Raw genomic sequence first — 23,872 nt, forward strand, 5'->3', positions numbered from 1 at the left:
CTAAAAATCTTTACGCAGGAGACTATGAATTTTTTGGCAAGGACCTGGGCCACTTCCACGGTAGTTTCTGGTAAAATAGGAAGGTGGGTGGCGGAGGTGTGGTGGGGAAAGGGCACGTTTGCAAATTTAATATCGCGAAGGATCATTTCAGGAACCCAAAAAAATCTGCATGTTTTGCGCAGCAAAAATAGTATCATTTATCAAAGTGCGATGAAAAAAGCGACAACTTGCTCTGTACGAAAAGTGACAGGGCGGGGTGAACCGGACAGCAGATGTGGACTTTGCGGTGAATCGCCACCGCCGCAGACTGTCTGTTGTTTACGGCGTTCGTTTCTTGGAAATGAAGGGAACAGAAAACAGAAGAGGGGATCGCGTAATAATGTAGGAAAATGCAAGAGATTGTGACATCGATCCTCCAACACGTGCACTACATTCAGCCGGTTCTCATAATAAACTTTCTTGATGAATCGTTTTTCTATGTGTGTTGCTCCGAACGGGGGTACTTCCGTGCACACGTTGAACATATGGGATAATTTCATTGTGTGGATTGTGCCTTCTCTTTCTTAAAGCTTGTGTGACAGTGGCCATGTAAACCGATTCACATTCCTGCTGCCTTTGGTTCTTATTCTCACTTTAAAGGAGTTCAAATTAAAGTGTGCGTGTGTGAAGTCACTCGCTAGATCGCACGCTCTTTCGTCTAATCATACGCACGTGTCTTTAGTTATCACGTACACTCCACGTTTCTAAGTCACTGCCACTTGAAAACACATTTGCGATTTTCTGACTATTCTGCAATCGTTGCTGTAACAGGCTATCCTGTGCCTTTCTTTTGCTGAATGTGTATTTGTAAACTACATGGCAGTGCAGCTCGTAACGCGTGCCACTGTCGTTTACATTTCCCTTTCTTTTGGGATGCTAAACTTAAGTGCAGCTACCCCTCCCCCGTTAAAAGCAAACAGGCCCTCTTTACGACTAAAATGTAAATCCAGCGGGAGATAGTAATCAATCCATCAGGTAGTGTAAACAAATTACGACCTTTCAGTTGTTTCTGGCGTCAGTTTGTAAGTATGGGACTTGGGGACAAGCGAGATGAGAAACTGCAGTAGGCTATGTCAGTGCTCCTAAAAAAGGGGCATCTCTTTACCTGATACCACCGGAGTAAAGCAACTAAAATATTCAGTTGCAAATGTATCTATTCACTGAGTAATCTCGAGGCCAATACTTTTATTGTATTTAGGGGACGCCATGGCAATACACTTTATTATACCAAATACACATACTGTATAAACAAGTTCATCTGAGGAATTTGGTTGATTCGCGCAAGCTTACAGTTTGTGAATTTGAGGTACGATTTGAAGCTGCAACGTAGTGCTTCATGGTTCAAACTCTTAACCATCAGGTCACACTTTATGAAAAAAGGGATGCTTGGATCAACATTAAAAACGTACTGAATACATTGTTTATTTATCTCCATCGCATGCGGGTATCGCTTCCTCGGTTTAAATGTTACGCTTTTCATCTTTGCAGGACATCGTTTGGAATTTGAATATGCGGGATACATTAAACAACAATGACAAATTTTAAAAAGAAAGAGTTTGTCTATAATTTAACATTAAATGTCATAGTGGCATTTTGTAAAAATGCTTGCAAATTGTGCTTTGCGCCTGTGCACAAAAGCCGATGCGTCCAGAACCCACTGAGCAGGCGGTCCAGATGCGGAGCCGCTGGCCACACTTACCTCTCCAAGCCGCCAGGTAGCTGAGGACGCACAGCAGCACCGCCGTCCCCTTTTTGCCGTGTAAATCCATGGTTGTTATAAGAGATGATCCGAGGAGATCTGCCAAAGTCGATTAAATGTTTCAAACGTGAAGCCGCGCAACTTCCTTCTTTCGAGTTAAAAAACCAAATGAGCGACTGAATGGTCCGCCTCTGTTTATGAGTGCCTTGTCAGTGAGCAAAAAGTGCAGCTCCTGACCAAAAGCTTCTTCGCACTTGGCTTCCTTAAACGGGCGGTGAGTGGGCGTGGTAAAGAGAGAGGAAGCGTAAACAAAGAGAGTGGTCCGTAAGCTAAAAAAGAGAGTGTTAGAAACGGGCTCTGCTTGGGGTCAAGAGAACTTGAAAACAAAAAGGAGCAAGAAAACAACGAAACAAGAACGAGGAAGGAGAAGCACCGCGCAAAGACACCTCGGGACTTAACGAGTTCCCAACAGAGGGGATGCAAACATGAGACCCCAGTCCGGCGTTAGTGTGTAGGACGTAGGTTGTGACAGTGGAAGAAAAAAATAAATGTGAGCAGAAAAAAGTGCAAACATATGAGAAAACGATTGAGATTGCAAACGTGAAAGGACGCCTAAAGTGAAAAATCAATAAGGAATTTGGCAACATGAAAATAAATAAATAATCGAGAAAGTAAATGAGACTAGACAAATTAACAAAAGAACAAAAAAGAAAAGAAAAAACAGAAGCAAAGTATGTGATCTCAGATGGACAGTGAATGATCCACTCCACACTGTCCTCCATCCAAGCCCGCTTAATTTAGTTCAGGGTATGGCGGTAGCATCACTTGCAGAGAAGGAAGGAATGGTGGATGGGGTGTCAGTCCATCACACTCACACTGCAGGGCCATCTTACCAGCATCATAGACTCCCGGATAAGGCAGTGCGCTGGGACTCCTGTTTTGATAGCAAAACAGAAACATACATAGGCATCTAAATATTGTGGGCCCCTGTGCTCCTGGGGCCCTCAGCCAGTGCCTGTTGTGCCCATACGTTAAGAGGGATTTGAGTCATCGGTCTGCCAGGCATGCATGCCTTTGGGCTATAAACAAAAATTGATAAAACATTCCATGTAGGGTTTCCCCAGGCTGGGCTTTGAACCCAGTCTCCTGGAGCTGTATGACAGTAGTACTGTTTCATTCTTAAAAGTGGAAATGAATGCATCATCAGAGTGTTGAAACATAAGAAAGAGGAAAATGGGCGCATAATAAAAAAAAAAATGCTAGGGAAGATGGCAGCAGTATAACACCATGCCCATCCACTAACTAAACAATAAAAATTCATTTATGAAAAAAGACACCAGTATAAATAATATATAGCTTCTATAAATTTACTATACATTTACAAGTTTAGATAACTGCCACTTATTCAGTTAAGTTAGCTACTAAATATGTCGTCCCAGAATCTGAGTCATTTGAATCTTAAATAATGACAGCACATCTGTGCTAACAACATGGCTCAGTGGATTTTGCATACTTAAGTTTTTCTTCTGCATAAAGAAGAGTTTCTTTCTTAAACGTACACACTTTATCCCCACCTCATCTGCCAGTGTTCTCAAGGGCCTTTTTCAGCAGTTAGCTGAAGTCATCCTTCTATGTTAACTTTGTCAATGTCTTTCAGAATTTTGAAAATTTGAGACAATTGAGCTCCATTATTTAGTATGTAGTTTGCTTGTGGTTTCTGTTCCCTGCACAGTCAGAGGTACCCATGTCTACAATATAATTTATCAAGTTTCATAGTAAGTTTATAATGCTCACTAACCATGGTGCCAAAAAGGGCATCTGATGATTAGCACATACAATTAATCATTTCCATGTACTCTGTACTTGTGAAAATAATGACTTTATGAACCTACAAACAGCAAGGAGGTTAGTGGTAGTAATATCATGCATCTGTTTCAATGGCAGCCACACCCACATCCATGAAAGTGCCACTGCTTGTTTGGTAAAGAAGATGCATCTCAAGAGTCGAGCAGAATTACTAAACAACACCTCCCACTTAAGTCTTGGCATGCTGTGCCCAGGGACACAGGCATGGAAGGAGAACACTAGAACTGGTGAGGGGTCTGCAACCCTTCTTAGCACAGAGAGGTAGAGCAATGAAAAGCCATTGCAGGTTGTTGGTCCTCAGATTAGCTTTGCAACAAAAATGCCAGGAGCGAATTGAGATTTGGAAGGCACATCTGTAGTTTGCACCTTTACAAATTGGCATATTCTGCATTGAGTGAAATTCAAAAAGATGGAAAGCCCATTACCCAACCACACACCTTGTACTGTCTGCAGACACATGCATTTTCAAGCAAAAGTCAGACTGATCAGAAAAATAAAATGTGTTTTGGCATGAAACCTCTGGTGGGGCCATAGCAGAATTTTCTTTTATGTGTGTAGACCTCTCTAATGCTTACTTAAACTTACATGCTTAATAATATCTGTAACCCTTATGCTAATGATTAGCAAAACATGCAAATTCATGCACTTTTCACATAACTGAAAAAAAATCAGACAATGGGATACTGGTGTCAGGTTTGTCATGATTGGCATCCAATTGTTATGATACCTTCTGACATCATCATCATCAGGCACAATACAGACATATAGATGTAAAAGCTAAGTAATTTGAAACTATCAGAACCACCTGCTGCTCAGGAAAATGTTTTGGCAAGTGAACTGCCTGAATTGAAACAGTAATACGCCAAGTTTGGAATCAAATGACTTTGAGGTGAAAAATAACAAGTAACAGTAACATGGAGAGAAAACACGGACTACACGCATTCATGACTTGAACTGCACGCTGTACATCCAGTAACAGCACCAGCTGTTTGGACAGCCTAAGGCCAGCAAACAATTAAAAAAAAATCTTTCTACATACATACATGTTTTTTCCACATCAGGATTCTGTGCTTCTTTGAAACAGGAGCATCACAGTGCTGGTTTCTTTTCCACAAAGTAGAAGGAGCACATGTAAGCTTTCTTAGCAACTTTTTAAAATTTAGCATAGTCTTCCTGAGCAGTGGAGCCTAATGTCTTCATGACGATGCATTCCTAGTATTAATGAACTTTCTTTTTTTCTGATTACTGTGGCTACCTTTAGGTAGCATTCTTCTTTACTAGCATGTGGTTCATGACATTAACCACTAAAACATCAAACCAGAACTGCAAACTCACGATTAAAAAAAAAAACAGGCAATTCTGAGTTTAATTTAACATGAAAGTTAAATTAACTTGGTTTGCACATTCAAACAATACCTAAGGATATAAAGAACACTGCAGGGCCAATTGATCCTGCCCCCCAGCTGGAACCTGGCTTGCAGCACCTGTCACAAAGACAATTTCATATTCTACAAGAAGCAGATTAAGTAATAACGCTGAGTATGTGATGTACAAATTACTATAAAAAATTGATGAGGGTTGCTATAAACGTAATAATAATAAAACAATAATAAGTGAAACTACTGAGGGAATCATATTGCTTATTTTGCACCACAGCTGCTTGGGCTGTGCACCACTGGGCCTTAATAAAGAAGCTCCACTGGTGTGCATCATCTTCTACTTTCTACTGAACCTATTGTCAGTGCTCCAACGTAAAGATTCTCTCTGGCCATGCCCTCATGCATACTTAGTTTTCAGTGAACCCGTTGTGCTTATGTGTTTGTTGATTTAAATACATTTCTGACATTTGCATACTCCTAGTCTTTAGTTTCAGTGCTCTTTCTGGTTCTTGTATTATTCTATGTTTTGTTGACTTTTGCTACATTTATCAAAAATGCTCTCCCTAAAGATTTCACTTCTTTTTTTTTTTACTATGTCATTGCATGCTCTTTAGTTTGTGGTTAACTCCTTTTCTATTTTCATCATGGCTCCTCATCTTGTCATTCTTACTGAAATGTATTCATGCTGTAATATTGACTATAGCTCCTCATGATCTCTGAAGATCAATCAAGTCTTCAACACCCTTACCTCTCTATCGAACAGGGTTACTAAAGAGGAGGTGAAGATGTATATAAGGTAGTACTCGTTGTTCGGCCAAATGACCGAGCCCCCACCAAAAAAAAATGCTGTGATTGTAGGCTGCTTCTTGCAAAGCCTGAAGTAGCCTATTAGATAGATAGATAGATAGATAGATAGATAGATAGATAGATAGATAGATAGATAGATAGATAGATAGTGTAAAAGGCGCTATATAGCGCCCGACCCGGCACAGACTGACACAGAAGCATATGTAAAAACACACAAGCACTTTTATTTTTCTTCAGCTGGAAGGTACGTCTTCCCCATGAACCCCCCCAGCCACAACACAGTCCCAAATAAAGCACTTAAGATCAACTATGCAATCCAATCCTTCTTCTGGCACCACCTCTCCTCCCAGGCAACCTCGTCCTCTTCCTCCCAATTCTGGCTCCTGAGTGGTGGATGCTGGCCCTTTTTATAGCCCACCCGGAAGTGCTCCAGGTGCTTGATCACCTGTAGCTAATTGCACTTCTGGGCGGGGCTGTAGAGGTGTCCAGGTTGGCTCCGGGATCCATGCAGCACCCCCTGGCAGCCACCCCAGATCCCCACAGGGTTGTGAAGAACTCCATCTCCCATGGAGCCCTGCGGGAAACTGAGGCACCATCGTCACCCAGGGAGGCTGACACCAAGCATCCCGGGGGAGGTACTGAGGAGCCCATGGCTGCTCCCCCGAAACATATAGATAGATAGACATAGAGGCTCTTTGGTGTGGTGAAAGTCAATAACAAGGTCCTTAGTTTAGCTGATGTTAAGTTGTAGACAATACTCTTTGCACCAAGAAACAAACTTCTCCACCTGACCCTTATTCTATGTCTCATCTCCCTTATCAATACACCCCATAAGTGCATTGTGTAAATGTATTTGAGAATTTCTGCAAGTGATATGACCTGGTGTTATATTTATAGTCAGCAGTGTACAGAGTGATGAGAAAAGGAGACAAGACTGTTCTTTGTGGTTCTCCAATATTGCTCACATGAAATCAGAAATTCAGTCTTTGAGTCTCACAAACTGTGGTCTGCCCAACCTGCAGGTCTCTGAGCTTACCTCGTAACAGGAATGGCTGGATGGTATTGAAGGAACTGGAGAAATTAAAAAAAAACATAATCTTCACAGTGCTGTCAGCTTTGTCCAGATGAGAACAAGCTTTACAGAGCAGAAGGGTAATTGCATCCTTCACTCCTGTATTAGCTTTTTTTAGTGATCTGGAGTTATTTAAGCAAGTAGAGTCGGTCCTCAGATATAGGAGATTCCAACTCACTAGAGCACCCTTCCTCCTGCTGACTTTAATGGTTCTCAAGTTCAGTCAAATTGACCCCCTGTGGCTGTAGATTTTTGCACCACCCAGTTTCACAATCAGTGAGTCCTTTAATTGATCTCAATATTTCATTAGCTGGTCTTTTTTGCATTCTGGATTTAGAAAAGAGTGATTGTGTGAGATTTATATTTATGAGAAATTTATCAATATTCATATTTTTTACATTGTTTTAGGTTCTTACCTGTTTTCTTTTTCATTTTCCTATTAATTTCCCTTTTTATGTAGACCTTTCTTCCTTCATTGTATCCTCATAATGACAATTAGTGATGAGCAGGGTAGGCACCAACTCCATCAGCATCAGATCCACTGGTGTGATCGTTAGAACATCATGGTGTAAATAATTAGTGCTCCTGGAAAAGTGGAATGAAAATCACAATGATGGAAATCGTAGGAAACCAAGTGAAAGAACTGTAAATTACACATGTAAATATCTAACACATCACAATGAAAGTTAAATTCCAGTTTTAAAATTTATGGATTGACACTAAAACGCAGAAACTGGAAAATCACAGCTTGCTTCTTTAACATTGGAGCTCAATGAAAACTCGAAGCTGGTAGAGATGAAAACAGGCATCCGTAGTGGGCCCATAGGACTGAACTTGAGAGTCACTGTCATAATCGATTTCTTGCCAGCAAGAAAATAAGCCCCTAGATGTTTTCACTACACATTATAATGTCTCTATTCCCAATTTATATTGGGAGGAATTGCTTTGTTCTAAATTCCCTTTAGAGCTACCTCAATTTTTATTTAGAAGACATAGTTTATTTTTATGGCTTTTTTCTAGATTGGGATGATTCTGTTTCCATTTCTTATTGTTTAAGAATTATTTTAATGAGTCACTATTCGCCACGAGTATTTTCAGGTTTGGCTAATTGTAACTCTTAGCTCTGAATTTAATCCTATTCATCTCTTGTATTCTTTAGGAATGCTCTTGGCCTATCTTCCTATTAGAGGCATTCCACTGCACTTTGTGTCTGCTGGTGGCTAAGTAATGGTTAGACATTTTTTGACAACAGATACTGTATTTGAAGTCAGCATATTGAGTTGATATTGTATTTTGGACTTTGAGTCTATTTGTGCTGTTTTGGAATTTCTTACTGTTTTTTAGCAAGGGTACGCAACATACAGGTCAGATCTATACCAAAATGGGTTCAACAGTATGGATTTAGATACAAACACCAATGCAGCATTTTATATATATATATATATATATATATATATATATATATATATATATATATATATATATATATATATTAACTGTGTAAGCCCTTGCTGCAAAAAGCCCAGAGTCTTAGAAACTATTGCAATCATCAGAAAAAAAATTGAAATGTAGACATGTCTGGGCATCTCTCTCCTAGGAGGATTCATTTTGCCGACATGCTCGCATCGCTTGTGCATTAGCAGTGGCAGGAAAAGTTAAAGGGATACCGTTTTGTCGATGTTAGCAGCTAAGCGACTTTGTCTTTCTTCCGAGGTTTCATTTTGCTGATGTGCTGGCCCCGCTTGTGTTATTAGCAGCTAAGCGAGTTTTCTGTTTCCTCAGAGGTGTAGCCCTTACTCCACCTCTCACTTCCAGGCCAGACAGACACACACACTTCCACGCATAGACGTTTATATATAACTTTTTTTTTATATAACTATTTATATATAACTATTGATGTATTGTTTCCCGCCCATCAACAATGGCTGTGTACAGTTTTTGATAGCCTAGTATTTGATCTTTTGTAAACACAAACTTGTGGCAGAAGTATTGAGGGGAAAGACGCTCAAGATTGCTGGGTCCGCTGCATTTAAACCTTTCTTTTTGTTTTTTGGCCTCTATTGTATCGATTTAGTTTTGTTTGGAGGTCTCCTCAGTTCTTTAATGCTGCCCGCCATCTCCGGTTTTTCTCTACATTCAATAAATATTTTTGAATACCTGCACCTTTCCGGATGTCCATGTATTCACAATACCTATTCAGATTTTCATCTGATGTCAACAGGGATCATCCCATATTGAGATCTGTTTTTTGTTTTTTCTTTTCTCCTATATTGTACTTGCCCACATATTTTTCCAAAGTGGGAATTTTTGTCATGTCTGGATGTGACATCTTAGAGGGGTGACATTATGCCACCCACTTATATTTTTGTCTCTGTCTTTGAGTTGTTAATTTCTTTAGTGATAGGCTATTATCAAGCCTCCATATTTGTTTTTTTTTTCTTTTCCTTTGCCACTATTTTTCAACTGACCTGTGCCAAGTTCATTTTCTTACTTTTAGCTTGTTTTGACATTACATTTTGACATGGATGTCCGCCCTTTTGAATTTATCCCTGCCACCTGCTCCTTAACAATTGATATTTTTCCTAATTGGCTTCTGATCATTTTCTGCTTTGTCTGCGTCTGCTTGTGTTCATGCTGTCTCATTATTCAATAAGAGTGCAACCTTTCATAGTTTCATCAGCCTTTCTAGCTCCTTAAAGCATAATTCAAAGGTTACTCATACCTATTGAAGAGAAGTGGAAGGTCCAGTATGAGCAGAGCTGGGTGCGGGTATCACAAGATTCATGCAGATAAGTAAAAGTTCTACACCAGTGCAGCTATTATATCTTCATAGGTTCTGAATATGGGTACGCATCTGTGGTGGACTGGCAGCCTGTCTTGTGCCCAGTTGTCCCACCTACCGTGACCCTGAATTGGATTAAGCAGGTTTGTGAAACTGTATGTTGTAAAAGCACAAAAATTTCATAATTCATCCAGCAAATATTAGCACCTGTAGAATGAGGTTCATAGTGATGTCACACCTGAAACACAGTAAACACTTATATTCTCTTCTCATGCATATGTAATAGACATAGGTCTTAGGCTAAAGGCCATATATTGACACATCAACTTTGTGCAATGCAGGAAAATTTCACTAAGAGGAAAACAATTGCACAAAAGGGTATCAGCATCACTCATGAGCGTCAGTTATTTCATCATATCGTGAGAACAACAAGGAAGATCAAAAAGTGAAGTTTAAAACAGGATGACGTGTAAATGGTTAAAACTAGCCACTTGTAGGCAACTTCATATCTGGGTTTCCGCATATGCTATATATAATGTGTATTAAATAAATGCAATGCGTCAATGAAATTATTATTATAAACCTTTAACATATTTAACTAATTCTATATCATATTTTAATACATTGTGTGAGCCACTAGGGAGCATTGTAGCATCCAAACCCCAAACACAGCAGCACAGAAACAATTCCAGGCGCCAATTAAGAGTTTTATTACCACAAATACAATAATACACTCCAGAGATCAAGCAATATGACTCTCCCTTCTTCACCCCAACCAGATGAGCTTCCCCTGAGTACTGTCCCAACTCTGACTCCCCAAGCGAAGCAGGACAGCTTCCATTATACTGGACGCAAAAGTACAGTACTTCCAGTATTACCACATTGCATCCAGGAAGCACTTCCAGGTCAGGTGGAACCTCCCCGTGATATTAGAGTCTGCCTCCTAGCAGCACCCAAGGACACCAACAGGGTTGCCCACCAAAACTACAACTCCCATGCAGGCATCCAAACAGGATGCACACCAGAGGGATGTTGCCACCCAGTGTACTGGGGAAGCACATGACCCTTTGAAGCAATCTACACCTGTCCATCCATTATAACGGCCTCCCAACCAGGAAAGGTACTGCTAACCAACTTGGTCAGGATTCCTGTCCACCCACGTCCTTTCAATAAAAAGGTCTCTCAGCCAGGTAAGGAGCCATACACCCCAGGTGGGATGCCAGCCAACACATGTTGTCTATTGCAATCGATGGTGAGAAATTTAAAATGGGGTATAATAAACAGTGTGTCAAGAAATGTTACTGGGGCTCCTTTGTATCTTTGGAAATATGCCTTCATAATACGATCACTGTGACTGCTCAATTACCATTACCCATGTCAGAAATGTTCTTCTTTTATTATAATTCTATCTATCTATCTATCTATCTATCTATCTATCTATCTATCTATCTATCTATCTATCTATCTATCTATCTATCTATCTATCTATCTATCTATCTATCTATCTATCTATCTATCTACTGTACTACATACACAAGAAAAAACATTTAAAATTGCATTTGTATTTAACATTCTATTCCAAATACAGTTTTCCAGAAATGTTTATCAGCTTATTGAATTCTGCCAACAAGTTTCATTATCATAATGGTGCCTGAGTGGAAATGCATTTCCTATAGTGTGTGATGTGTGAATTGATGGACAAGAGTTTTGCAAGCAGGAAAAAGAAGCATGGGAATAATTCTGCAAGGTATTAAGAGAGAGAGGGAAGGAAAGTCTGGCAGTAATAGTGCTTAGTTCAGTACATAGTGAAGGACGGACACCAGTCTGGGGCAGTAAATCCTGTATACATATTAGCATGGAGGTACAGTATAGAGTGAGATACAGCCTGACAAAACATGTGTAATATTTCCCCATGAAGGGAAAGGGCAAGCAGTGCAGGAGTTGCCATAAATGCTCTTCATCTTTTAAAAGAAAGGGTAGGTCTTGGAGGACTGAAAAGAGTGAATAATAGATCTTAGAGCTGATAGAGGCTGACATACAGTAACTGGCAAGAAAAGTAGAGACCATTGTTAAAAAGACATATAGAAAGAGACATGGATCTTTTAAGGTAACTGAAGCTTTAGTAGTTTAGGGACATTAGGGCTGCTGAAGGAAAGTCTAACCAAGTATCTCTGTAGTGAAAATAATGCCATCCACGACCAAGGAAGTGATTCTTGGGCCTGGTCAGAAGAGTCCTCAGTAAAGTGTTTAATGCCAGAAGCCCCTGAGCAAGCAGAGTCAGGAAGTGTCCTGGGGCAAACAAACACGGGTAAGTGGAAGAGAGGTCAAAATATACAGAGAGATATGGGAGGTGTAATAAGGGAATGCTTGACAGTGCTTTCTACTGTAAAACTCAACTCATCTGATAGGTAGCAATCGGCCCCTGTGTGTTCATGGTCCAATAAGGCTACATGATGCTGTTTTCTTAATTTGACATTCTCATGTTGTCCCTTAGTTCATGCCTCTGTGGTAAACAAGTGACCTCTTAATAATTTTGCCATCTTGGTGCCATTTTGAGTAGTGGGATTACTATAGGACCACCCCTCCACTTTGCATTAGACATAATACTAGATAATGTAGAAGCAGGCAAAAATCATTGTGAATTTCCCATTGGGATTAATAAAGTATCTATCTATCTATCTATCTATCTATCTATCTATCTATCTATCTATCTATCTATCTATCTATCTATCTATCTATCTATCTATCTATCTATCTATCTATCTATCTATCTATCTAACAGATAACTATCACAATTATTTTGTTTTCTTTATATATATTTATTTATATTACTAGATTTTTTTTTTCTTGTGATTGCACATATTTCAAACTTTGTTGGTTTTCTGTCTGTTTTGTTTTACTATAATCATCTAGAAATATGTAACAGTTTTATTATCCTCCACTTAGGGCCCAGTGGTTCCCAACCTTTGCTTTGCCCTGCACCCCTAGATTTATGTTTGCACTCCCTACAAAAATAGATGAAGAAGTCAAAGTTCTCATTTTTGGACCACAAATTGACCCACATACAGTAGTGTGGGTGAACAAATTGAACCAAAAAAATAAACGTTTAACCCTGCATAAAATTTAAATGTAAAAGGCACAATTTACCTTTATAAATCTCAATAATCTTGTAAATGTGTCCCTTGTGAAGCTTAGACACTCGATTAATGATTTGGGGGTTGGGGTATCCCAAGAAGCATCAAGCACTGCAAACAAATGACACATGAACGATCAAGGGTTCTGGGGAGTAGGGAAACCCCTGTGGAACAATGAGTGCCAGCGTACCACTAAGCAATGAAGCATAGTCAGCTTGCTTTGTCACCCAATAACACCTGCACTGCAGTTCAAAAAACAGATGCATTCTACAGTTAAAATTGCTGCACTATTGCCAGGACCACCAGCAGGAGACAGGGGCTGAGTCTAAGCAGCAGGTGCTGCATCCAATTCAGTCCCCCTTGGTGGTCAAAAATGTCAATCTGTACTAGACCTCAACTTCTCTGCGGATCATTGTAAAGTCCAAATTCCATTATCTTAAAAAAGGTTGTTCATCTTTACATATACTCTGCCTGCAGCAAGGAACCTGTGAGAATGTGCATTTCTGTGGTTTATTCACAGGTGACAATGGCGTGCACAATGCTTAATTTTTGTCATATCATAGAACAGGAGCACTAACTAATAAATGACCTACAAATAACAGCACACTGGAAAATACCAATTACGCCATGATAAAGTCAGACAACATGCCTGTTTTTCTATTTGTAATTCAGACTATTAGATAGATAGATAGATAGATAGATAGATAGATAGATAGATAGATAGATAGATAGATAGATAGATAGATAGATAGATAGATAGATAGATAGATAGATAGATAGATAGATAGATAGATAGATATCTAATATAATAGCTGTAACATAAATATGTATATTGTTGTCCGCATTTTGATCGGACCATTTTGACCATTTATCTGGGCTTAGGACCGGCGCGAAGATACACACTGGTTTGTGCATCCCCTGTGGCTGGGTTTAAATTGATGAGCCACAGTATGAAGTTATGGGAAAGAGCAAGGAAGCTAGGTTAAGAAGGGAAGTGACGGTTAGCACACAGCAGTATAGTTTCATGGGGGGAAGAGCACCACAGATGCAATGTTTGTGAGGGTGTTGATAAAGAAGTATAGAGAAGGACAGAAGGAGTTGCACTCTGTCTTTGTGAACTTAGAGAAAGTATATGACAAGGTGCTTAGAAAGGAGTTGTGGTACTGTATGAGGAAGTTGGGAGTTGCAGAGAAGTACATAAAAGTTGTACAGGATACAGTATATACGAGGGAAGTGTGACAGTGGTGAGGTCTGCAGTAGGAGTGATGATTGCATTAAAGGTAGAAGTGGGACTACATCAGGGATTGCCTCTAAGCCCTTTCTTATTAGCAATGTTAATGGACAGGTTGAGAGACGAAATCAGACAGGAGTCCTCGTGGACTTTGATGTTTGCTGATGACATTGTGATCTGTAGCGAGAGTAAGGAGCAGGTCAAGGGAACCCTAGAGAGGTGGAGACATGCTCTAAAGAGGAGAGAAATGAAGCTCAGTTGGAACAAGACAGAATACCTCTGTGAATGAGAGGGAAGTCAGAGGAATGGTGAAGATACAGGGAGTATAGTTGATGAAGGTGGAGGAGTTAAAATAATTGGGGTCAACAGTACAGAGTAACGGGGACCGTGGAAGAGAGGTGAAGAAGAAAGTGCTGGCAGGGTGGAGTGGGTGGTGAAGAGTGTCAGGAGGGATTTGTGACAGACGGGTGTCAGCAAGAGTGAAAGGGAAGGTCTACAGGATGGTAGTGAGACCAGCTATGTTACAGTATATGATTTGGAGACGGTGTCACTGATAAAAAAAAAAAAACAGGAGATAGAGCTGGAGGTGTCAGAGTTAAAGATGGTAAGATTTGCACTGGGTGTGACGAAGATGGACAGGATTAGCAATGAATACTTTAGAGGGTCAGCTCAGGTTGGACAGTTGGGAGACAAAGTCAGAAAGGCGACATTGTGTTGGTTTGGACATATACAGAGAAGTGATGCTGGGTATATTGGGAGAAGAATGGTAAGGATGCAAGATGTAGAGGACAGGAAGATATGGAAAAAGATGATCCGCTGTGGTTACCCCTAATGGGAGAAGGGGAAGAATATACATATGTATATGTATATACTGCATATGTGTGTAAATGTAACATATACTGTATATAAAATATATGTTTGTGCATACAGTATACATTCATATAAGTCTATATAGTACATAATATATATTTATATAATTTGATTATAATTGATTTATATATAGTATATAACTATATATTATATTACATATAACTTGATATGTGATAATCATTTGCATTTTGTATGCTGACAGTACACTCTTCAGAGTTAATGCTTTAACACTGATGCTGGGGCAGCAATATGAGGTGTTTGTTCAATTAATACATTATTATGTGCAAAATGTTTGGTTCATTGAGAGTGAACAGGTTTTATCAAATGCCTTTTGTAATACAGTATACTGTATGTAATGTATACCTGAAATAGGATAGTTCTGCATTTGCGTCATTTATTTTACTTTGGCACTGTGGACATGTTTAGCAAAGCACAACTATTTGGTCTTTTAGTGTTTGTAGTTTCTCCTAATCTTTATGTTTAGTTATTCCTTTTATGTAGTTTCTTCTCATCTTTATGTTTATTCCATTTTTAGGATGATTTATAGGAGCTATGACAAGAAAGACAACAAAGTCAAGAGGTCACTTCTCACTTCCAAACAATGGCTGGGCTAACTAACTGCACATTACATCACTCTCACTCGTACAGTTATAACAGGCAATTGCAATCAGCTTCAAAACCATGGATGGTTTTTCATCAGACATTATCAAATATACACACACACACACCCACATTAAGACAGTTTGACATCAGCAGAATCTTATCTAAATCTTTGCAGTTTGTGTTTTGAGAGGCAATGTATCCTAACTGTTGAGGCTCAGATATACATAAGTTTAGCCTGATAGTAAATATACTCTGTGATGTACTCGTGTCTGTCCAGGGTTGGTTTTTGCTGTGTACGTGAAGATAGTGTGTTAGGCTCCATCCCCTGTAACCTTGAGCTGGTTTAACTGGGTTTGATAAAGAATGATTGAATGTGTAAATTTGAAGCTTTTTTGATATGGCTAGATTTGAATACTAAAGTTCTGTCAAATTACACAAACAATATTGAATGCTTGCAAACTGACACATTTTCATAAACCAATAGTATGCAAACAAATAGTTTATAGCAATATTCTATGAGTTTTGGCCTGTTTGGCCCCTAATACATTTTTTTAAATTTGTTGATAGCATACTTGTATTTCAGGTTCCTGTATCACTGCTGGCTGAAGTCTTATTTACACTTTATAGATTGGTTGTCCATGAGTAGTGAGCTATTTGCAATGAAACGAGATGGTTCTCTTGTGGCATAATACTTGAACGCTCTCAGGCCTCCTCCCAGAAATACAACTGCACTTGTTTCTTTGTTGGAAGGAATAAGATAAACCAGAATTGGAAAATCCAGGGTGGGTTATTAGAATGACTTTTTTTTTTGACTGACATCAGATGCTGCTTGAAGATGCTGAATCTTACACTCCATAAGGGAGGGAGGCAACCTGGTATCATGCTGTGTGTGATGCAGCCATTTCAGAATATTATAGGCTGATAAAAAGCATTTTCACATTCTAAAATTTAAAGTAGCGATTACACATCATTTACAGTGTATTTACGGAACTGGTGGATTCAGTTCAAATTTAGAAGAATTTCTCAGTTTTATTGTACTAGGGTGTTGTACAGTGTTAGCCATTATGAATGTAATGAGAAGTCAAGCAAAATGACACCTTTTATTGGCTAACTAAAATGATTACAATATGCCTGTAGAAGGGGCCTGAGTTGCCCTGAAAGTTTGCATATTTTAATCTTTTTAGTTAGCCAATTAAAGGTGTCATTTTGCTTGACTTCTCACTACATTCAGTTTTTTTGGTATCCCCTTTCATGTGACTATGTCCTCCTTACCCCTAGTTATCAATCACTCAGCTCTGCAGACTGTGCTTCATGGGAAAGTGATGAATGACAACCTGAAAAATAAACCCGGGATGGGTCTGGTGATTTCTTGGGCATAATCCTTGAGACAAACTCCTTAACATGAAATAGTATGTGCAAAGGATGGTGTCTTTTTATCAGCACATGTGAGTTTGAATAAAATGTTCTATGATATTCATGATAAAGTCAAAAGGAACAAGCTAACCAATGTACTTCTGGACTGATTAAAAACAATTGCCGTGAAGACTCAAAATAAGGTATTCAAGCAGATGGACAGTTTTGCTCATATCACCATTAAGTTAGGTCTATGTCAGTTTTAAATGATGCTGGAGTGAGAGAATAATTTAGACTTAACAGTAGTTAAGTATTTTGGTTTGCAGTGCATATCTAAATATATAAACATGTTTTAAAATGTCATGAAGGGAGCTACTGAGAGGGTTAATAGGTTGTAATACACAAAATGTACCAAAGGATGATTAAGAAATCAGCAGCTGTCCTGTAAACAGCAGAACAGGACACTTATTACATACGCAGAAATCTCAAGGGTGATAGCAAAGCCCAAAGGATATGAGAAGAACAAGAATATAATGTTGTTTTATATAAATTGTTTGGGTGTAGACCAATCAGAGTAAATGTTAACATTGATTGGCACTGTTATGTAAATTCAATTGTTTGTAAAACAACCTCTGTCCTTTCATTTTTGATCATTCTGTAACAGACTGCTGTGAAGGTTGCTCCCTGTTCAGTTTTCACTGAAGAGTGAATGAAGCCATGGACAAGCTTTTCTCCTGCCTGCTTACTGACTCACTGACTTACTGAAAGTTTTTATCAGACTTGTCCTGGTTGAGGATAATTTTCTTTCTTTAATTAATATGTTAGATTTCTATCACATTGGCTGCTACATGAATACATTAAATTGCACTGTAGTTAGCATGTTTAAACCAAATATGTTGTCTGGGAAAACAGAGGTTGACATGTTTGCTTAATGGAGTTCATTTTAGTTGTGCAATGTGGCTGTCTACTTCATTACTGAACGCCAATGTGCCTCCTTTTAAATAAATTATGACAGCTATTAACATAATTATTCTCAAAAAACTGAAATATTTCCCAGCAGATAGTACATAAAAGGGACAACTGGCAAAATACAAATTGGTGTTCAAAAGGAGTGAAAAGTATCCCAAGGCCTAAACTGGGGTGAGCAACAATGGTCCTGAAGGGCACCAGTGGCTGCAAGTTTTAGTTTCAAACCAAGTTCCTAATGAGAAGTCAATTATTGCTGTTGAAGCACTTATAGCGGAAGTGACATTTTACTGCTTCATTTTAGTAGTCTTAATTTTTGGCATGGCAAAGTTAAATTGCTAAGCTATGTTACTGTCAAGGATTGGTTTCTAATTAAGCATCTCGGTTGCAACAAAAACCTGAAGCCACTACGGCCCTCCAAGGCCGATGTTGTTCACTCCGGTCTAATCTATTATATAAAACTGCCAGTTTAGACAGGAATGCAAAATAAACATGAACCCCAAATAAAACTATTCTTATGATTTTTGTTAGCCTGACACGGTCTCTAATTAATTAACTAGTTTGAAACAGCTAACCAGAGTTCATATTTAAAAACTGACAAAGAACAAAAAGGAATACAGCTTCTACAGCAGCGGTTCTCAAACTGTGGGGCGTGCCCCAAAGCAACAAAAAGGGGGGCGCGAAGATGTGAAAAAAAAAAAACAAGAATCGAAAATATGAAAAATACATATATTAAAACCAAAACAAATTAATTTAAACTACATTCTGATACTAGAAAAATAAATATAGAGTTAGATAAATGTCGATAAAAGTTAAGTAGGTATAATAAAATATGCATCTATGATATATCATTAATTTAAAAAGAACAAATTGGTATTAGTGGGCTCCTTTCAAAAAAACGTTAGGGGGGCGCGAATAAAACTGTTATGAAAACTCGGGTCGCAAATACTTAAAGGTTGAGAAACGCTGTCCTACAGACTCAAGGTGACCTGAATTTTGCTCTTGTCCTTCTAATAAAGGCGATAAAACTTAAAGTGGTGTTGGAGGACTAAGCTGAAAGATTCTGTGAAGTTCCCGGCTGGCACCTATCAACTTGACCTCAGTTTTATTACTTCTGTATATACCAATGTATCTGACAAATATCTGATTGTATCCATATAACTATAAGTTTCTGCTGTCTAAAATCAGTTTCCATCTATTAGTCCATCATCAGTCTGACCCTTTTTGTTCAACTAACTCTGTGTGTTTGACTGTCAGTTACTTTCTATGTTCAATGTACTTCACTCAATGCACTGATGCCCTCTGCCATCACTGTGGTCTGTTTGTCTCATATCGCATCTACATCTGACTAAATTCCACTACTGCTGTACCATCAAACCCCAGCTACATCTCATAAAGACTGTGGACTTTTCATTGGCTCGGCAATTTGTGGAAATCTCACATATTCACGAGAGAAGGCATTGAATTTAGTAACACCATTGCAACGCCAATGAAATCATCTGTGCAGCTTATTAATTGCTTGTTTTATTAGCTTACACCATAATGTTGTTCCCTTATTTAATGTCTGTCTTCTAAATTCTACTGTATTTTAAATATTGACTTATTAGTACGGTAATATATTACATTGTCATAATAAGTGACACCAGCCAAATGTAAGGGATTCCCAAACTGACCGTGCTAATTTTGAGATGCATTTTTATGCCCATGTACAGTGTGGTTAGTTAGGAATTACACGAGAAGCAATGATTCAGGTTGCCTCCCATGTTAAAGTATGCACTTTAAACAATTGTACTGTCACGGAAAATGGGAAATCGGAATTCCTAGTAATTTAGTAGTGGTTTTCCTAGTGATCTACATAATTGCTGTAGTAGAGGAGTGTAGTAGAGGTGTGCTTTATAACACTTGCCGTAGCAATTTATGATGCACCAGAACCTTGCAGCAATTTTCTAACTCACGTATTCGGTTCAGGGTCATGGAGGGCTTACAAGTATCTCTGGATGAATTGGGTGAATGGTGGGAGTTAACCCTGGACAGGACGCCAGGGTGCAAGTCCATCATGGGCCTGCCCCACCCCATTAAAAGCCATCTTACCTCAATAATACACCCTGCACCTGCTCCTATCTATGGCTGTCTAGTCTTGTACACCGAGTCTTCCTCATACATTATTTTAATAGCTTGAATGTTGAATTTTCTGATGGAAATATTAAGGTGTTGTACCGTGTTAGCCATTATGGATGTAGTGAGATGTTAAACCAAATGACACATTTTATTGGCTAACTTAAAAGATTACAATATGCAATCTTTCAAGGCAACTCAGGCCCCTTCTTCTTGATTACATCATCTTGCCTGAAGAAAGGGACTGAGTTTCCTTGAAGGCTTGCTTATTGTAATCTTTCTAGTTATCCAATAAAAGGTGTCATTTTGCTTAACTTCTTACTGATGGAAATATTAAAAGAATAACTCAATACCCAGTTTCTGGTATGGGTTCGAAATATACCACTGGGCTTTACTTTTTGGAAGCAAGATTTGACAGCTAAAGGCATCAAAATATTGTAAATGCAAATAGAAAATGGGATATGGACTATTTACATTAAATTGCCAGTGCACATATTACATCTCTTGACATTTTTCCACCTCATTTGAAAAACATGTAAGAAGTTAAATCAAAAAGTTGAGGCAATTTGAAAATTAAACTATAAATGCAATGGACAGAAACTAACACAATACAACACGTTCAGTGTGGTGTATGGTTAGCTCAAACATACACAGCACAGCACTCTGCTGTTAGTCTAGTTGATGCCAAGGTCAAATGAGCATGGACGATGCACTGAGGCATTACATCATTGTTGACCAACACACCATAATGAGATTTCTTTGGGAAGAGGAAGTGAAACCTGTTCAGATATACTGAAGGATGTTGGCTTGTACAGATCAGTAAGCTGTATGGGTATCCATCTTACGCAAACAACATAATTCATCAGTCTTCTCTGATAAAGTCATTTGCCACGTCAATGTGGGCTTGTATGAGCGATGTTGATGGTCGACCAGATTAAGCTTATTCAGTCTTTAAACTTTGAACTTTTTTTTTAAACTATTTAAACCTTTCTACACATTCATAAGCTCTTTGTTGAGTCATGCTGTTTTCACTTCTTTTCTGAGCCAACATCGTTCAGTGAATTTCATCAGGTTATACACTCCCTCTGACTAAAGAAATCTCATTTCACGTCTACATCTATCCATTGCAATAAGCAGGTAATTTTCAAATTCTCTAGTTTTTGATTTACCCTCCTATATATGATTCCAATTGAATGTGTCAAAAGAATATTAAAATTATACATTATTGTATCTCCGTGCATGTTAGGTTAGTTGATGGCTCTAAATGGCACTGTGTGAGGAATTATGGGTGTTATCTTAAGTGTATTCTGCAATGGACCGGCATGTGTGAATGGTTAGTTGCCTCCGAGCAGTGTCACTGGAATAGGAACCAACCCCATATAACCCTGAACAGAGAAGAGTGCTAGAAAATGGATGGATGAAAAACCACAGATGTGCCCAATTTGGTGACATACTGGATAGAATGTTTGCCTCTTCGCTCCTGGGAACCATGGTTGAATTCCCAGACTAGTGGATCTTAGGTAAACTGATTATTCTGAATTGACATGAACTAAATAAAACATGGTGTGTGCATGAGGATATGCCCAGTGATAGTTTTAGTTCCTGTCTTTTTGGAAGTAGCGGCCCCCACAACTCTGTGATAGTAAGAATGGGTTTACAAAATGGATGGATTGGTCATTGAAGATGTGCTACTAAGGACTGGTCATTAAATGTGCTCCTGAAGTACTCTTAAAACAATGTTTATTTACCTATTGAACTTCACCAGGAAAATTACCTGCAACTGTTATAGTGGATACAAAGGGTACAAGGGAAATACAGGAAAGATTAGGCAGCATATTTTCTTAAAAAAATAGCCCAAAAGGCTCTCAGTTGGGGCACCAATAACATAAAAGCAATCTGGTGGACAAGTCAAGAGTTATTACTACTCCTACAAATTTGTTGTCCAGGGGCAGACAACTCATCTTGGTGGTGCACCTGACCTTCAGACTGATAACAAACTGTAAATATGTAGTACACATTGAAGATACCAAAATCTCCTGGCCAAAGTGAGCATGTCATCTGTTCTTTGGACAGGACAGAGTGAGGTTTGCCAAACACCTCTGACTTTTTAGGACTTCTGAATAGACTTGGAGGCAGAGACAACAGGAGCCACTAAAGAAAAATCTGGTCTAATGTGCTTGTTACAGATATATATTTGCCCCAGACCCAGACATGATCTGAGGACATGGCTAAAAGTGAGCATTGGATGTGGTATACAGCTAAATCTTCCTCAAAATCACACTGAGAGTAAAGTCAGGAGTTAAGGACAAGCTCTGTGAATGTCCTTTAGTGGCCAAGTCAGAGCCCGGACTTAACCTTAAGTGAATATCTATGGAGAGGCCTGAAATTAGCCATTTATCGTTGGTCGCCATCCAATCTGACAGAGCTATAGGGGATATGCAGAGAAGAATGGCAGAAAATTACCACATTCTGATGTGCAGAGCTTGTTGTGTCATACAATATGCTTCAACTAACTACAGGGTAAAGGGTCTGAGTACCTGTGTCAGGGGGATAATCAATTTTTTTTAAAATTTTTAATAAATGTATCAAATTTCTAATATCTTGTTTTTGCTTTGTCATTGAGTGTTGCTTGATGAGGGAAAAAAATTACAATTTTATCATATGGCTGTAAAACAGCAAAAAGTGAAAAAAGTGAAGGGTTTTGAATACTTTTGGAGTGCATTTTATATATATAATGCTATTGGGGTAGGTCTTAGGTGCTCTTGACCTAAAAAAAAAACATATATATATATATATATATATATATATATATATATATATATATATATATATATATATAAATATATATATATACAGTGGTGTGAAAAACTATTTGCCCCCTTCCTGATTTCTTATTCTTTTGCATGTTTGTCACACAAAATGTTTCTGATCATCAAACACATTTAACCATTAGTCAAATATAACACAAGTAAACACAAAATGCAGTTTGTAAATGGTGGTTTTTATTATTTAGGGAGAAAAAAAAATCCAAACCTACATGGCCCTGTGTGAAAAAGTAATTGCCCCCTGAACCTAATAACTGGTTGGGCCACCCTTAGCAGCAATAACTGCAATCAAGCGTTTGCGATAACTTGCAATGAGTCTTTTACAGCGCTCTGGAGGAATTTTGGCCCACTCATCTTTGCAAAATTGTTGTAATTCAGCTTTATTTGAGGGTTTTCTAGCATGAACCGCCTTTTTAAGGTCATGCCATAGCATCTCAATTGGATTCAGGTCAGGACTTTGACTAGGCCACTCCAAAGTCTTCATTTTGTTTTTCTTCAGCCATTCAGAGGTGGATTTGCTGGTGTGTTTTGGGTCATTGTCCTGTTGCAGAACCCAAGATCGCTTCAGCTTGAGTTGACGAACAGATGGCCGGACATTCTCCTTCAGGATTTTTTGGTAGACAGTAGAATTCATGGTTGCATCTATCACAGCAAGCCTTCCAGGTCCTGAAGCAGCAAAACAACCCCAGACCATCACACTACCACCACCATATTTTACTGTTGGTATGATGTTCTTTTTCTGAAATGCTGTGTTCCTTTTACGCCAGATGTAACGGGACATTTGCCTTCCAAAAAGTTCAACTTTTGTCTCATCAGTCCACAAGGTATTTTCCCAAAAGTCTTGGCAATCATTGAGATGTTTCTTAGCAAAATTGAGACGAGTCCTAATGTTCTTTTTGCTTAACAGTGGTTTGCGTCTTGGACATCTGCCATGCAGGCCGTTTTTGCCCAGTCTCTTTCTTATGGTGGAGTCGTGAACACTGACCTTAATTGAGGCAAGTGAGGCCTGCAGTTCTTTAGACGTTGTCCTGGGGTCTTTTGTGACCTCTTGGATGAGTTTTCTCTGCGCTCTTGGGGTAATTTTGGTCGGCCGGCCACTCCTGGGAAGGTTCACCACTGTTCCATGTTTTT

The 23,872-nt window shown here is 38.8% G+C and overlaps 2 protein-coding genes across 4 annotated transcripts in view; one reads left to right on the forward strand and one right to left on the reverse strand.

Moving 5' to 3' along the window:
- The window catches only part of vsir (V-set immunoregulatory receptor), an 83,512-nt gene extending 81,521 nt beyond the window's left edge, over positions 1-1,991 (reverse strand). Inside the window, exon 1 of the mRNA XM_028795204.2 lies at positions 1,739-1,991. Coding sequence (XP_028651037.1) covers positions 1,739-1,808 — 70 coding nt within the window. The 5' untranslated portion in view covers positions 1,809-1,991. The remainder of the gene's footprint in view (positions 1-1,738) is intronic.
- Positions 1-23,872, forward strand: part of cdh23 (cadherin-related 23) — a 1,336,251-nt gene that overhangs the window by 1,160,854 nt on the left and 151,525 nt on the right. The window lies entirely within an intron of this gene.

Source organism: Erpetoichthys calabaricus, chromosome 2 (genome assembly GCF_900747795.2).
Source record: "Erpetoichthys calabaricus chromosome 2, fErpCal1.3, whole genome shotgun sequence".
NCBI lineage: Eukaryota > Metazoa > Chordata > Cladistia > Polypteriformes > Polypteridae > Erpetoichthys > Erpetoichthys calabaricus.